At 41.8% G+C, this 15,194-nt stretch overlaps 1 protein-coding gene across 3 annotated transcripts in view; it reads right to left on the reverse strand.

Moving 5' to 3' along the window:
* The window catches only part of EVA1A (eva-1 homolog A, regulator of programmed cell death), a 210,206-nt gene that overhangs the window by 91,460 nt on the left and 103,552 nt on the right, over window positions 1-15,194 (reverse strand). For all 3 annotated transcript variants that reach the window (XM_085574461.1, XM_085574459.1, XM_021529805.4), the window contains one exon: window positions 11,466-11,609. In XM_085574461.1, the coding sequence (XP_085430587.1) occupies window positions 11,466-11,609 (144 nt within the window). The remainder of the gene's footprint in view (window positions 1-11,465; window positions 11,610-15,194) is intronic.

The raw sequence follows: 15,194 nt of genomic DNA on the forward strand, positions 1-15,194 counted from the left end.
CCTTTTAAAAAGCCATTTCTTGTCCATTCCAAGAAGCATTTTTTTTCTTCTAAAGAAAATACTTTGCAAATTTCATCAGCTTGAAGCAAATACACATGATCCAGGGACTAAATAGTGCAATCCCCATTTACAGGTTCATCCTTGATACTTACTCCCTGGGTCCCTGCAAGCTATGAGCTTATCCAGACTGGGGCAACTTTTGACCCAAACCAGGTTTGTTGGACTCCAAATGAAGCTGCATACCAGCTTTCTGCCTCTCCCTGAGGCTCTGGCTTGAACCAAAATGGAGTGACACCAATTAACAAAGAGACCTCCAAGACTCTGCCCTCCCACCCTTGCTCCTTCGCCTCCAGCACAGACACCAAGGTCCATCTGCTGGGATTAACCAGCCTTCAGAGTCTTTGCAGACAGCTGTGAGATGGCTTTCAAAGATAAGAGATGGCCCAGGGTGGGTTCATGGGCAAGGAATTTAGTTAAATATCTTTGGAAGGGATCTAGTAGGATTTGCTGCCTTGTTCATATTATGCAGTATCAGTCATCCTTAAGACCCCAGGCCTGTGTGTCAGTAAAGCTGGAAGCACAACCAGCCAGCACAGGATGCTGATTCTGCTCCCCATGATCCTGTTCTCCCCATGCAGAAATGCTTCCCTACTCTGACATTCAGAAACCCCTACATTTTTTACTCAGTTCACCTAAATGAGGGATAGTAAGTAAAATACTGAGCAGCAGGACACTTGGGACTGAATCTGCAGAGAGCTTTTCCTCCTGGGTAATGGTACTGCTGCTGCCCAGTGCTGAAACAACAGTCATGGCTAATATATGGCAAAGAGATTGTAAGTTTCTGTTGGCCCCCAGGGAGAAAATAATCATAAGCCTGCTCAGTGTTTGTTAAAAGATACAGGTAATTGTGGAAAAGAGCAACAAAAAGACAATTGAGCGGCTGGGCAGGTTGATTTATGAGGGAAGATTAAAGGAGCTGAACATGAATGGCTTAGCTAAACAGTGACTGAATCAGGACATGAAAAGTAGCCACTGTCAACAGTATTTGAAGTGTCTGTCTGAAGGGGCATTAACTCTTGGGGTGTGGATATTTTGAATAAAAGGAGGTCAGAAATGAAGTGCCAGACTAATGTTAAGGAAAGTTTCACAAAGAACAACATTTCCATGGCAATCTCCTCCCCACTGTAAGGTGGGGTGCCCCCCTAAAGGTCATTTGTGCCGAGCAGACATGACCTAAGGAACTTCTGGCAGGTGTCTACTCTTAAATAGCTCACTGGCATCCCCATCTCTAAGCACCAGGGCAGAAACAACCAGGCAGCATGACAATAAAAGCCCATTCCAAAAATTCCTTACAAATATAAGATAAAATACCCATGCCTTGTGCCTCAGAGATCAAGCAGAAATGCAAAAAAAATGTCCCAAGTGAGGGAAAAGAGTAATTCCCTGGAGCTCCTTTATAGTACTGAAGGATGATGTAGGGCTGGTTTTGATCACAGGTAGTGTGAAGACAAATAAATATCAGCCTCTACACTCTGACATTATTTGGCCTCTCCCAAGCACAAACTTGAACTGGAATAAGGGAAATTACTTTTAGTAACACTAAAGAGACCCAGGTTGGTTATCACTCAGCTCTTATAAATCACATAATTCACATAAGGCATAGCATCCTCCTCCCTGCCTAGTCCCCACAGGACTAGTGGTTTGACCATGGAGAGCCACATCTCAGGTTCAAAACAGCAGCAAATTAGAAATTAACTTGCCATATCCTACTGCTTTCTTTTCTTTCATATAATCAAAGATTAGGCAGGAGACATGGCATGGTGAGAATTCCACCTGGAGAATAAAGCATGTATCCACTCATCTAACAATGAATATACATTGCACAGAATATGCATTGATAAGAGAGTTGACAGCTCTTCAGTTCAGCTGCCATGACACAAACCCCTGTGTAAATGTTCTCGACACCCAAAATGAGACTTAACACTTTCTCCCAAAGTTTGGCTGGCCCTGCTTATGTAACATCACTCACCGCAGGAAGCCCTTCTTAGCAGATGAGTTCATTGCACAACAATCCCTGCTGATGCCTGTAGGTGTGGTGACATTCATTAGTGCACTTCCCAGCAGTTAAATTAAACATTTGATCACGGAATCATAGAATCATTTAGGCTGGAAAAGGCTCTAAGATCGAGTTCAACCATTTACCCAGACAAGTTCACCAGTAAACCACATCCCTAAAATGTACCCACACCCATGTGGGCTATAGATTTATTGATTTTCTATTACAGCAACTGCTCAAAAACCTCAGTTGTACCAAGACACCACTACAGAGGTCACATATATTTGCATCTTTGGTGACTTTCAAAAAACTGCCATTTTTTATTCCTCTCTCTGTCCTGGTCTTCTAATTTTCTTTTCATGGTCAGGAAAAAATATTCCAAATTTACATTTTCTAAATCCCAGAGGATTTCCTATTTGTTTCACATTAAAGTGGAGAAAGGGCAGTAGAAACCAGCAGGGCAGTGGTAGGTGCACAGCAGAGAAATGTGCATGTGCTGGCAGAAAGGCACCAGCCGTGAATCCTTCTAAAAAGGGTGGAAGGAAATGTCATTGTCTTGATACATTTTTTAAAAGGGAAGGTAAATATACATTAATGCAAATATATCTTAATTGGCCGCAGTGTCAAACGCTCCCTTTAAATTTAATCTAATGTGTGTTTCACTGAGCTGCCAGCAACCTCCAGCAGCCCCCAGGCACTAATGAGTGAGCATCAAGGTGTCAGTGCTTCTGGCATTAACCTCAATTAGGGGAGTTAGGGTGATCAGTGAATCAGGGGTCAGCCATTCAGTGCTGACACATTCCTCTGGCTGCAACTTGCAGTCTCCTGCTTGAAAAGGGCTGGCAGACTGGCTGCCAACCTCCTCACCAGTAAAGACCTCTCATACCTGCCAACATGACTGTTAATTACTATATTTGAAATCTGCACAGGTCTTAACAGGCATGGAGACACAAGAGTAACTCTATTTATGAGGCTATTCAATGCAGTTCCCAGGTAAAAAAATATCTACCACTTACTCATGGTCAGAATTTTTAAAGCATCATCGATATGACAAAGAATAGAAAGTCATATACAACAGGATTAAGCTTACAGGAAAAAAAATCACCACAGATATAACCCATGTAATTTTAATTCTGCTCCACTTCTCTCTCTCCAGAGCTCCTGGAAGATTTCCTTGAGACATATGACATTCAGATATCATCTTGCACAATCATTCTCAGGTAGATCTGCTTTTCTGGGGTGAAATCATGGGTACATCATGAGTGATTTTGAGACTGACCCCTCCTATTCAAGCATGGAAGTCTCAGGACAGCCAGGCAGAACCCTCTAGATCCACCCCAGGCCTGAAATCCACTCTAGATGGCAGATTGCTGTCCAGCCTCAAGGACTTGGGCATATTTATACCAGAGGAACTCATTCCATGAGAAAATCTATTTAGTAACCTCGAAGTTGTGTCAGCCACCATAAAATCTTGGTTACATTACAGTTTAGCATTACAGTTATTACAGTGGAAACTACAGATCCATTGTAAAACATTTCTTAAATTTCTAAATTTATAAAATATATGAATAATACCAGAATGAAAAAGAAAAGTCCCACCTGCCTCCTTCCTATCACCACTTCACTACAACAGACTGACCATTCTTCCCTGCATTCTTTCCCTCTGACTTTTAGGCCACAGTCCTTACCAAATGAAACAAAACAAAATAAAATCTACAAAACATAGAGATAAAAGAATTAAAGGTCTCAGGTGCACGCACCTTATGAACAGTGGAGCTCAGGGGCTGCAGAGTACTTTAGCTAACTCTTTATGGGACCCTTTCCATAAAACAAGCTCTCTCAGAGTTTAAGAACCACAGCCACAGGCTTGAAAACCTTGCCTAATTGTAAGGTAGCACTTGTCTTACAGCTCATTCGGCTTAGGATCATCATAAAAAGTGTCCTTTGAACTCCCTCTCTGCTTCCTCCAGCCCCATCTTCTTCCCTCCCCATCCCCAAGGCAATGATTTTTATCTCCAAGCTTCAATTTCTTCTCTGCAGGAATCAAAGGAGTTGCAAACCTTTCCCTGGAGGTGACAGAATTACCTGTTCCTCCTCCACCTGAGATGCAGAGCTCTGCTTCCTCAGAAAATTTATTTACCCTAATCTGTACCAGATACGGCTCGTTCTGCCCTGGTAATGAAGAGTTGCTGTGTCTGGGCCAGCCAGGCCAGGCGTGTTTGGACTCTCCTGGGCTGATTCATGCCAAGCTACAGCCTGGACAGTAAGGAAAGACAAACAGAAGCAGCACAATGACAGTTTTCAATCACCTGATTTACCAGCCTTCATCTCAAAACTAATGAGACTGTTTGTGTCAAGTCTCACATCCCAGTGCAATCGCTGCTGTTAAAGACAAACAGCTCATTGTCCCTGTTCCTCCTTGGTGCAGGATGGCAGAGCTGCTATGGCCTGTTTTGAGGAGGTACCTCCAAGCCCATTAGTAAAGCATGTGCCCCACTCACTTCAGCACTGGCCAGCAAAAGAGATGGCATTTTGTCTTTATCCTCAGGTAATCCATGAACTCCAACAGATCCGTGCCATGAATCCAAATGATCAGCCTCACTGACTGAGGGATTTCCTTTTTGCTTCTCTCTGAGATGCATGAAACTGCATTCACAAAAATTGTCAAGTTATCATCAAAGGTGATAAAATCACAGCCTCAGAAGTCAGAAAACATCAGCCTTGAGCTATCTGGTCACCCGTCATGGTGGAGTTTCTAGTTACACTGCCACAGCTTTTTTAACAGGTTCTGTTGAAGTATTAGTAATTCTGAATGTGAGGTCTAAGTTCCTGAAAGGAAAACAAGCTCCTTGCTTTTCCTTCACCTGGATGGAAACATGCAGAACCCTGGAAGGAGGGTCAACAAGTCCATTTGCTTGCAGAAATTGGTAACAAATGTTACATCACCAGGGAAAATCTACTCTGCCCCCTCTGCCATACCACCAGATGCAGTCCTTGACAGTTTAGAACAAATCTGACCTTGAGAACAAAAGTCTAAAAGAATACCAGCCAGTCAAAGAAGTCAGCAAATACATTGACCCCATCCTAGCTCCTGGAAATATTTAGGGAATTAATAGAGATGAAATGCAGAAAATGGACCTCAATCCCATGCAAAACCAGTTAATAGGAAAATCCCTCTCCAAACCTAAGTATAGAGATTGATATAACCATGAGCTGAGGTGCAAGACACCAGGCTGCTATTTGAGAACTTTTTTAGCATTAACACTCATAGCTAGAGGTAATTTCTCAAGAACTTAAATAAACATGTTACTTTCTTATGTGGATAATTCTTTAAGATTTGGAAATCAGTCAAATAGTGAGAGTGGAAACCAATAAATATAAGGAAAAAACACTGGTATTATCATTACACAGAAATTATAATTTTGACCAAAATAAACATTTGTGTAAGAATGTGGTGATGAAAGCATCTAACCAGGTCATGAAACCATGGAATCACAGAATGGTTTGGGTAGGAAGGGACCATAACATTCATCTAGTCCCAACACACACCCACCATGGGCAGGGACATCTTCCACCAGGGTAGGTTGCTCAAAGTCCCATCCAACCTGGCCTTGAACACTTCCAGGGGTGAGTGGATGTAGCTGCAGACATCTGCATTGTGAAGGCTCTACATGTAGACAGCAATATGTCAGCTAAGCACCAGGTGCTTCATTTACAGTCAGTACAGGAGAACTGTCACTTCAAATATGCACTTCATCTCTTTCAGGCACTTACTTTAGGATGAGCTGACTTGTGCCTCAAAAGCAGCTGCTTCTCCACATTACCTGTAAAAGGAGTTTTTCTTGGAAGAGGATGTACACACTATAAATCTCTATGGCTTATATGTCTACACTTGGTCAAATAAATCCCACTTCATGAATTTTTCAATATTTGTAGTGATTACATGAGGACTGGATAGCTTTTTTAAAAATATAAAATATATAGCTTGAAGAGAAGCATAGACTTGATACAAAAATTACTTGACAAACCTCTATTAACTTAGGAAAATATGACAAAGGATTTGAATCTAAGTCCTAAACTATTTCTGAACTCATGTCTTAACAATGAAAGTAGCCACATGGAATTATATCATATCATTATCCTGTTCTTAATTTCTTTGGTAGGTCAAACTTTTGTGGCCATGAATTTCAAATCTTACATGCTTGTGAGTTCTGTTTCACAGCATTATACAAGAAACCCTGTTAAACAAACATTATGAGACATTATACATTCAGTGAAACATCCCTAGAGGTAAAAGGTTTATTTGTTTGTAAACAGAAATTTTATTTCAAGTTTTGAAGAAAGAAAGCCTGCATTACACATTATGTGTGTGTCTTTCTCTAGCAAGAACATGCCTACATTGCCCTGTTTCTAAGGGGTGTGAAAGGCTTTTGTTTTTTCTTGGAAGTCTGGAATTGCTCCTTTGCTATTTTATGCAGGTCTTGGAATTGGGTTTTATAGCAACAGAAAGCACTTTTGCAGTGATAAAAATACATTTTCTACATTCATGAATTCATAAATTTTAAGAGCAAAAGGAACCATTACATTCATTCAGCCTGAGGCATTGATAGATTTACTGCACAGGAGCTAATGGACCAGAGCACAGTCCCTTTGAGATGACAGGAGAGAATTTGTGCAGCTTTTTTCCCTCCTCCTCATCATCATCACAAGGGCAACTACCTCAGAACTGCCTTGTTCAACGAAGACCCTGCCTCTAGTCCAACTTGAAAGAACATTTATTGAAACACATTTTAGGGAAAGCCAGGCTGCTTTCCCAAGCACTCAGAGAAAGCAAAGGTCATCACACCCCCGTCACCCCAGAGCACCTCAGCCACCTCTCCTTGACCCCATCTGGTCTCCCAGCAGCACCAGACACCCAAAGCAGCAGTGGCTGCTGCCCCTGTGCTCAGGCTTTGTTCTTTACCTGCACAGTTCTCTCGTTGGGATATGAAGCACTTGGCCCCTGGGACTCAGCTTATTGCCTCATAAAGCAGGATGGCAGGATTATTAATGTGGCAGAACTGCAGGGTTTTCCAAGCAATTTATGAGTTACCATGGCAGTTCATTAGCTCTCAGCCCAATGACCCCTTCCTGGCAAGCATGAATCAAGCAGGAGGCACGCACACATCTAAATGTACGACAGATATTCACATCAAAAACACATCCAAGGCCATATTTCCTCCATTTTGTTCAGCACATGTCCAACTGCAGCACTAAAAAGTCAACAGTTATCAGGACTGATAACCAATCCACTGAAACAGGTCTAGGCACAAAGAAATCCACAATCCCCTTTTTTTTTTTTTTTTAATTTTTGTTCTCATCAAGCCATTTCTGATGGATGCCTGCATTTAAAGAACAGCAGGTCCTTAGCAGAGGGTTGTATTTGCAGCCTTTATGGAATGCACAGGGAGGCAGCTCTGGCAGTGGGGACAGTGGGCACGCTGAATGGCTCCCTTGACTTTCAGTGCTCAGAAAAAGGTTTCACTTTACACACAGACAGGCCTCTCATCCCCACTCAAGAAAGACTTTGAGAAAATATTTAACTTTCATGGTAATTATCCATAGGTCTTAAAATAAAGCACACACTTCAACGCTTCCTTGAGTCCAAGTAGCACAGTGTGTATGAAAAAATTCCACAGGTTTTAATGCAGTGCTCAGTTAGAACTTCAGCACAGGCCAAAAAAACTAATCTAGCAAACTAGAGAGGAAAGAGATATAGAGAATAAAAGGGAGCCTTTGAAGGTAATAACTGGACAATTAAGATAATGAAAAGACTGTGAGCACAGTAAGTTTTATTAAGAAGTACAAAACCACTACCAAGCTACTCACAGATATTACAAAAAATTACAATGTTTTACCAAAGAAAGATAGAAACAAAGGAAGATGTTCTGGGGAAGAAGAAACAAGGACAGAAAGATTTCTAATAAGTCTTCATTGTATTATTTTTCTCAGTTGCATTAATGCTTTTTTATTTTCTTTTCTTCTCTAAGACTTTCAGGGTATTTTAAAGAAAAGGCAGAGCTAAAATGTTTATATCTGCCTCTATTACAGCTGCCAGACTCAGAACTCAACCTCACCATGCCTTATGTGCTTCCCAGAATGAACTTGCCTTTTTCTTTTGAAAAAATAATTAATGTATTTATTAGTGCAGTAATGGGACCCACATACTGGAAAATCCCACCTTCCTTACCATTCCATTAGCTAAATCTGGCTTTGGGCCAAATTTTTGTATTTCAGCTCCTGCCAAGGTTCAGGTTTGGAATGTTTTTATGTTGGAGGACTTTTCATCTGTTTCCTTGGCTGGGCTAATGGGACCCTAATGCACACGAGAGATCTCGATCACACCAGGCTGCTGGGTACTTGTTTGCTTCAGTCATCTCATACATACACTCAAACTGGTGGCATTTCCCTCTCAGCTAAGTGATGCCAACAGGCCTTGAGCCCACGGTGCAAAGGGGTATAATTTGATATGGAGAAATGCTGACTTGAATCATTCTCATGGCTGGAGTAACTACAACCAATATTTTAAAAATATACAGCTGGGCAAAAAGTTAGATGACACCTTTATTTAAGAACAGATTCATCCAGCAAAACTATGTGTGTCTGGCAGGAATTCTCATGTCCAATAAAACATGGAAGTTAGAGGAATGATCCTTCAAGAAATATGGACATGGCTTAAAGAAAGCAAAGTTGTTGCCTCATCCATTTACCTCTTGGAAATCTGGGTTAGGGCCTAGGTCCTGCTGTCAGGCTAGAGACGAACAGTGTGGACATGATGACCTGAGAGACCTTGCAGACCTTCTCCTGCCAGGACTGGGAGATATGACACCTCACCAGCTCTTCACCAGGCCTTGGTCTACATTAACGCTACCATTCTGTCACAGGGTCCATCTCAGCTGTGATTTCTGCTAACACCTCAAGAGCTTTTCATTAATATTACCTTTTGTCACCTTATAAATTACTTACTCAGCAGAATTTTCATGAGTTGCTATCAGAAGACATATTTGTCTCCTTCCAGTTCTTCCCATGCTTGAGAACCAGCAGAGCTCAGCTGCTCTGTCCCTATAGTTAGTGAAGTTCATCACAAAGGAAATGTCTGTATGAAGACTCTCCCACCCACAGCCACGTCCATCACTGTTCTTGCTCTTGACAATTCTTCTGAAGCAGCACAGCAGGTCAGTAGCACTGGCCAAGGACACGTGGCATTTTTTTCTCACAGGTAAGACCAGTGACACACAGCAGGACATCTCTGCCACAGGCAGGCAGGCAGGGAGGGAGTGACAGAGAGGAGCAGACTGACTGCACTGTCTGATCTCAGAGAGTGATGGGGTCACCTACTTGAAGCAGCAGCAAAAAGGGTTGAGGTGATGCCTGGGGAAACCCATTTGTACACCCATCACATTTCCCAAGCTGTGCCAGCGTCACTGCATCTTTCACTTATCTCCAGAAAACAGCAACAAGAGACAACGTGTTTCCAACGTTTTCCAAGCAAGAGGTGGGAGACAGGGATATGTATTGAGATGCAGGCAACAGGGAAGTGCAGTCATGGCCATTTGTCCCAGCCTGTCCCCTTTCACTCCCTCAGTTTTGGTGAAAGTAGGAGAGCACTGTGCCAGGAACCATAATGTGTACAGCTTTAAGGAAACCTGAAACAAAGAGACAGCCAGCAGAAGGTTTTCTACCCCAGTATCATTCTCTAGGTCATAAGAATACCAAATTGTTTGGTTTTATCATTTATTTTAAAAGGATTCCAGGACTTAGTTCTGTCTGGCACAAGCACATGGAACTGGAATTTGATTTCTTGTTTATCTCATTTTCACATGTTGAAGGACTTTGCTATTTGAGGCAAGAAATATGTGTCTGTTGATCACAAAATCCAGTTCAGAGACATGTCTGAGATCATGGTTTTGAAAAGGAGCCATGGCCACCTTCAAAGGATGAGGCAGATTTTACCCACAGAAAAGCAAAACATACCATTTTGTACTCTCAAGTGTGACTCATTTCCTGATGCAGTTAGGCTTGGACTAGAGAGCTAAGGTCAGATTAAGAGATCATTAGTGCCTTTTATAGTGGACTTTGAGACCAGGGCCACATTTCTAGAATAAGGCCGTGGAGGCCTTTGAAGTAGAAATCCTCTTGGAAATACATCATGGGGCTCTGTTTGTTTTCTCTGGATTTTTGAGGGATGGAGCTCCTGTTTTGCCTTCTACATTGCCTTTGTTTCTGTCAAACCGTTATGAGGATAAGCTTCTCCTTAGACTTTTTATGAGAAAAGTGATATTAAAACATCAATTTCCTGACTAGAAAATTCCCTGAGCTTTGCAAGGATAGCCTTGCTACTTCTTGCTGCATCACTTCAAGCAGAACCCAACCTTCCTACCCCTCCTGCCAAATGAAACAACAATCAGCCAGATGAGCTGAGAGCCTGATGCTCCTGCATCAATGTCTCTGCTCCTCAGGGTGCTGCACATCCATCATGCAATACCCACCACACAAAATGTTACAGTGACTCCATCTCAAATGCTTTCTGTCACACTCAGCACCTGCAGCTACACACAGAGTGACCACAGAGCCATTGCTGTCTGAGGGCACAGACAGCTTCTCCTTCACCACATGTCCCACTGTCTGCTCAGCACATGCAGTACAGCACCAAAATTTGCACTTCCAGATGGATGCAGAGAGGAACACAGAGAGAGAGACTGAGCTGATCCTAGCAACAACTATGTAAGCAAAACCCTGAAGGAAATATTTTCAAATATGTCAGCTACAAATGACCAAAATGTCATCACAGTAAGAAGACAGATGTTGTTTTTATAATTCTGAGCTCAGACAGGAACAAATTTTTCTCTGTTGCAAAATAAGATGACTAGTCAGGTAAGAGCACAGTCTGTGCTCAATGCTATGACTTAAGTTCCCAACTGAGCACAAACTGTTTGCTTTTTTGTTTAATAACAGTATTTTGTTAGAAAAATTGTTGCAATTGTTTACCTGAAGATTTTGGGAGTGATTTTCTACTAACACAGTGAATGAGTATGGTTTGGTAATCACCTGATTCTATGGTACAAAATAAAATAAATACAGAAAAAAGTAATAAGGATCCTACTGATAACCACAGCTTTGCTGCGGGATGCCAACATTGATGAATGGGTTAATAAATATAATTTCCACATTTTTTGCTTTTTCTATAGATCCAATGAGTACAAAAAGTGACAGAATTAAACTACTCTGGTGATCCAAAGCTTTCCCTTGTCACCCAAATAAGAATCACCATGAGCCAACAGGAAGCTCAACAACTTTTTTCATCTTATTCTTCATACAACTGTTCAACAAACATAGATGCCAGTGAGAGCTAGAGAATTTTGTAACTTACCACAGGTGTAGATGACATTAAGATGCTTTTGGATGCCTGGGTAACAAGGATCTCCAAATTCGTAGGTGCTGGCATATATGCTGCAGCTTCTTTTCCCATGACAGCGCTTGATCATGAGCTGGAGAGCAGTAGCTGACTGACACTCTAAAAGGGAAAAACAATATCTATCTGTGAACATTTGTCCATTCACAATGAAATTGCCTAAAAATAATTTACCAGATGCAGACTGTGAGAGTACATACAAGATTTCCATATTTAAAAGTCTTTGTGTTTACATGAGAAAGTGTATCTGACTCTAGCACACCTCTAATAATTTGAAAGAACATTGAAGAATCTGAAACCCTCATACATCCATACAAAGAAAGCAGAGAATAAAATATATTTCATCTTTGTAACAACCACAAGAGGTGTCTCAAATCCCCCTCTCTGGTCCCTGTTGAAGACAAAGGTGATCAGGGTCTCTTTCTGCTGTTTGATGTTGTATTTATAAATCTAATGAAAATTACTATGAGGTGTAATAATTATAATATTATCATCTACCATATAAGTAGAAATATTGTTTTAATCACATTCATTCCATGCAAGTAGAAACATTTTTCATGTTAGAAATTTAGAATATGGGAAGTTCCAAAAGTGTTTTCCCATATATTTTTCTCTACTAGGTGGTTTTACCTGTTTTCTTACCTAGGGTGAAAACAATTTGCACAGATTAAGTCTTGAGCTTTTAGGTACAAGACTGACAGTTCTCTTTCACTGTCCAGCCAGGACCAAACTCAGGGGGAAGCTTGCAAGGAGACATTTCTTCAACATCAAATCATTGCTAAAAGGAATGGGACAGCTACAGAGAATGGAATACAAACCCCTTTTGGTCACTGATTAGGAGGAAGGAAAAGGAAAAATGGACCTCAAAAGGTACTAGAGTGCTAGAACCAGCATAACAATAAAAGCCATGAGAGACAAGGGAAAGCCACAGGAAACCAAGCCTACAGGGTAACATGCATTTTTTCTCAAATCAAAGGCAGCATTTTATTTCACATGCTGCAAATGACAAAAGGAGAAGGTTCCATGTGCACATTTTCATACTGAATGACCCAAATTTCCTTAGGGAATTTCTGATCCAATGAGTGTCAGAGGTTTCAGTGGAAACATCTGGCATGCAGCAATCCTGATTCATTGTCTTTTTACAAATGTCCAGCTAGAGAAACTCAGCAAATCTAATTGCTGCAGAGGATTTCATGGAGTGTGCCTATTCTTTTTATTTGTTATTGTTCTCACACATAACAGAGAACATCCCACAGCTGTCTGCTTAGGGGCCTTGCCCTAAGCACAGAAGCATACTGTATCCATGGGGAATTACACATTGCTGGTCCTGTGAGAGGCACAACAAGGCTTTTGCATCCAGCATACCCAGAGATGGACAGCCTTTGGGACATTCCTCATTTAGGAATATGCATGTACTAACAGAGACTCTGCTCTCCACCTTAACAGATCAAATTGACTCTTCAGGTGCCAAAGCTGTAGGTTCATCAGACTGAAAATGCTTCTAGGAGTTTTATTGTCATGCATTCTCACACTAACAGTGACAGCTTTTCTAGCCATCACTAGTCATGTCCTGGTATTGACAGCCACCTTCCTCCCATGCAGTTCTGAGCAGGCCATGGTCTCCACTCAAATTGACTTTAGCAGCAGCGTCTGTATCAGGAAACCAAAGGGGGCTAAATTATGGACACACCTTTACTCCCTTTGTTTAAGTGATAAGGTGCCTTAGGATGATTTTGCCAACAAGCATTACTCCAAACACGTAATACAGCCTGAGATATAACAGGGCTAGTCCCAATGGTCAGTTTGCAGAAGGCCCTCACTGTATCTTTGGATCTTTGAGCAACCTGGTTTAGTGGCAGATGTTCTTGCCCATGGTAGTGGGGTTGGAGCAAGATGATCTGTAAGGACCCTCCCAACTCAAACCACTCCAGAATTCTATAAGCTTCTGGACTGCCTAGGAGAGTTATCTGGGCCAAGACAACAAGCCATGGACCATGCTGCAGTTTCACAGTACAGATCTATTTCCAGTACCTGTGCTGCTGACACTGCTCAATTACCAGTACACACGTAACCCCAGACACCCAACTTCTTTGGGAACAGACCAGGCCACATAGTCACAAATACCTGCAGTGAAGTCCTCAACTGTCCACCTGCCAGGCTGCTCCAGCTCAAGCTGCACCAGCCAAAATGAGTAGAAGAGTAGAAGGAGCTTTCTATGCCTCGTGAAGATGAAAGTCCCTCACATATAAAGTAGGGCATCAAGATTGTAAAAGCCTCTTTAAATGGACTTTTTGCAAACCATAGGATGAAAAAATATATCCAGGGGAAAATGTTGCCTGCTGGGACCACAGCACATAAACCATTCCATAATTTAGCTGAAAGCAATATCTGGAGCCTATCCACTCCAACCTCCTGCCTAAAGAACAGGCAGCTTTGATGTTACATCAGGTTGCTCAGGAATTCACCCAGGCAAGTTTTGTAAATCTCCATGGAGAAATATTTCCCAAACTCCTTGGACACTTGATCCTGGGCTAAGTCCCTCTCCAGGTGAAGAATTTTTTCATTGTATGTCATCAGGTTTCTATTGCTGCAACTCATATTCACTCCTTTTGGTGTTCATCTGCTGTTTCCTTCTGTGTGTTCCCAAAAAGAATCTTTTGTAGAACCACTTATTACTTAGTAAAAAACAGAAATGAGTTCCCACTCAGAGCTTTCTCATCTGAAAACTGAACAACCCTGTTTCCCTCAGTATTCCCCCATATGCTGTATTGAGGCCCCTGACCAGCTTGGTGGAGCTCCACTGGACTTGCTCCAGTTTTCCAACATCTCTCGTTACCTGGAGAACTCCAAACCAGACACTCCAGTGTTCTAGAGTTAAGCTGTAACAAGTCCTGCCCAATTTGGTACCACCTACAAACCCTGTCCCAGGTCATTACTGAAGATTTCAAGCAACCTCTGACTGCTTTTAGGTGGCTGCCAGTGTGATTTCAATACAGCACAGTGGAGGTTTCTTGTCATGTGCTCCATTTCCTTAGCTCTTGCTGCAAACAGTCACAATTTAGGAAAGTCTTACAGTTTTCCCTGACCTCCAGACCCAATGAACACCAGAACATGGTGAATGCAGAAGCGGGAGAAAATCATCTGAGGTATCCATGTTACAACTCTACTGACAACAACAGACCCACAGGGTAAATTCAAATACTCTTCTCATTTTCCCCATGGTAAAACCTGAGCCATTCTCTTGGAAACAGTTATATTTTTCTAGCCCTAAAAAAAAAGAAAGAAATGAGGTCTAGGCACAAATTCACAAGTGTTCACTTCAAAGACTTCCTTTTGCTCACAACAGGGAATTTTCCCTGGTTTTGCCTCCACACAATTTCTAAGCAGAAGTGCCTTGTACATTCCCATAAAGGCCAAGGAAGCAGCTTGCAGTGTTTTGAGGGAGGACTACACCAACACTGAAATTAGCTTTGTCTCCCATCTTCGATTTCTTGGTCTGTCAAATATTCATCCTCCACATAACACATTGAACAGGAAAATGTAATAGCAGCATTCAAAATCTCCAAATGGGACCATCTTCCTTACGCCCTTCAAAGGGTTTCTGACAAGGAGTTCATTTAGCTGGGTTACAAAATGTCATACTCAAGCATCTTTATTCCCTCACTAATGAGCACTGAAGATGTCAAT

Source organism: Lonchura striata, chromosome 3, assembly GCF_050655825.1.
Source record: "Lonchura striata isolate lonStrDom1 chromosome 3, ASM5065582v1, whole genome shotgun sequence".
Lineage (NCBI taxonomy): Eukaryota > Metazoa > Chordata > Aves > Passeriformes > Estrildidae > Lonchura > Lonchura striata.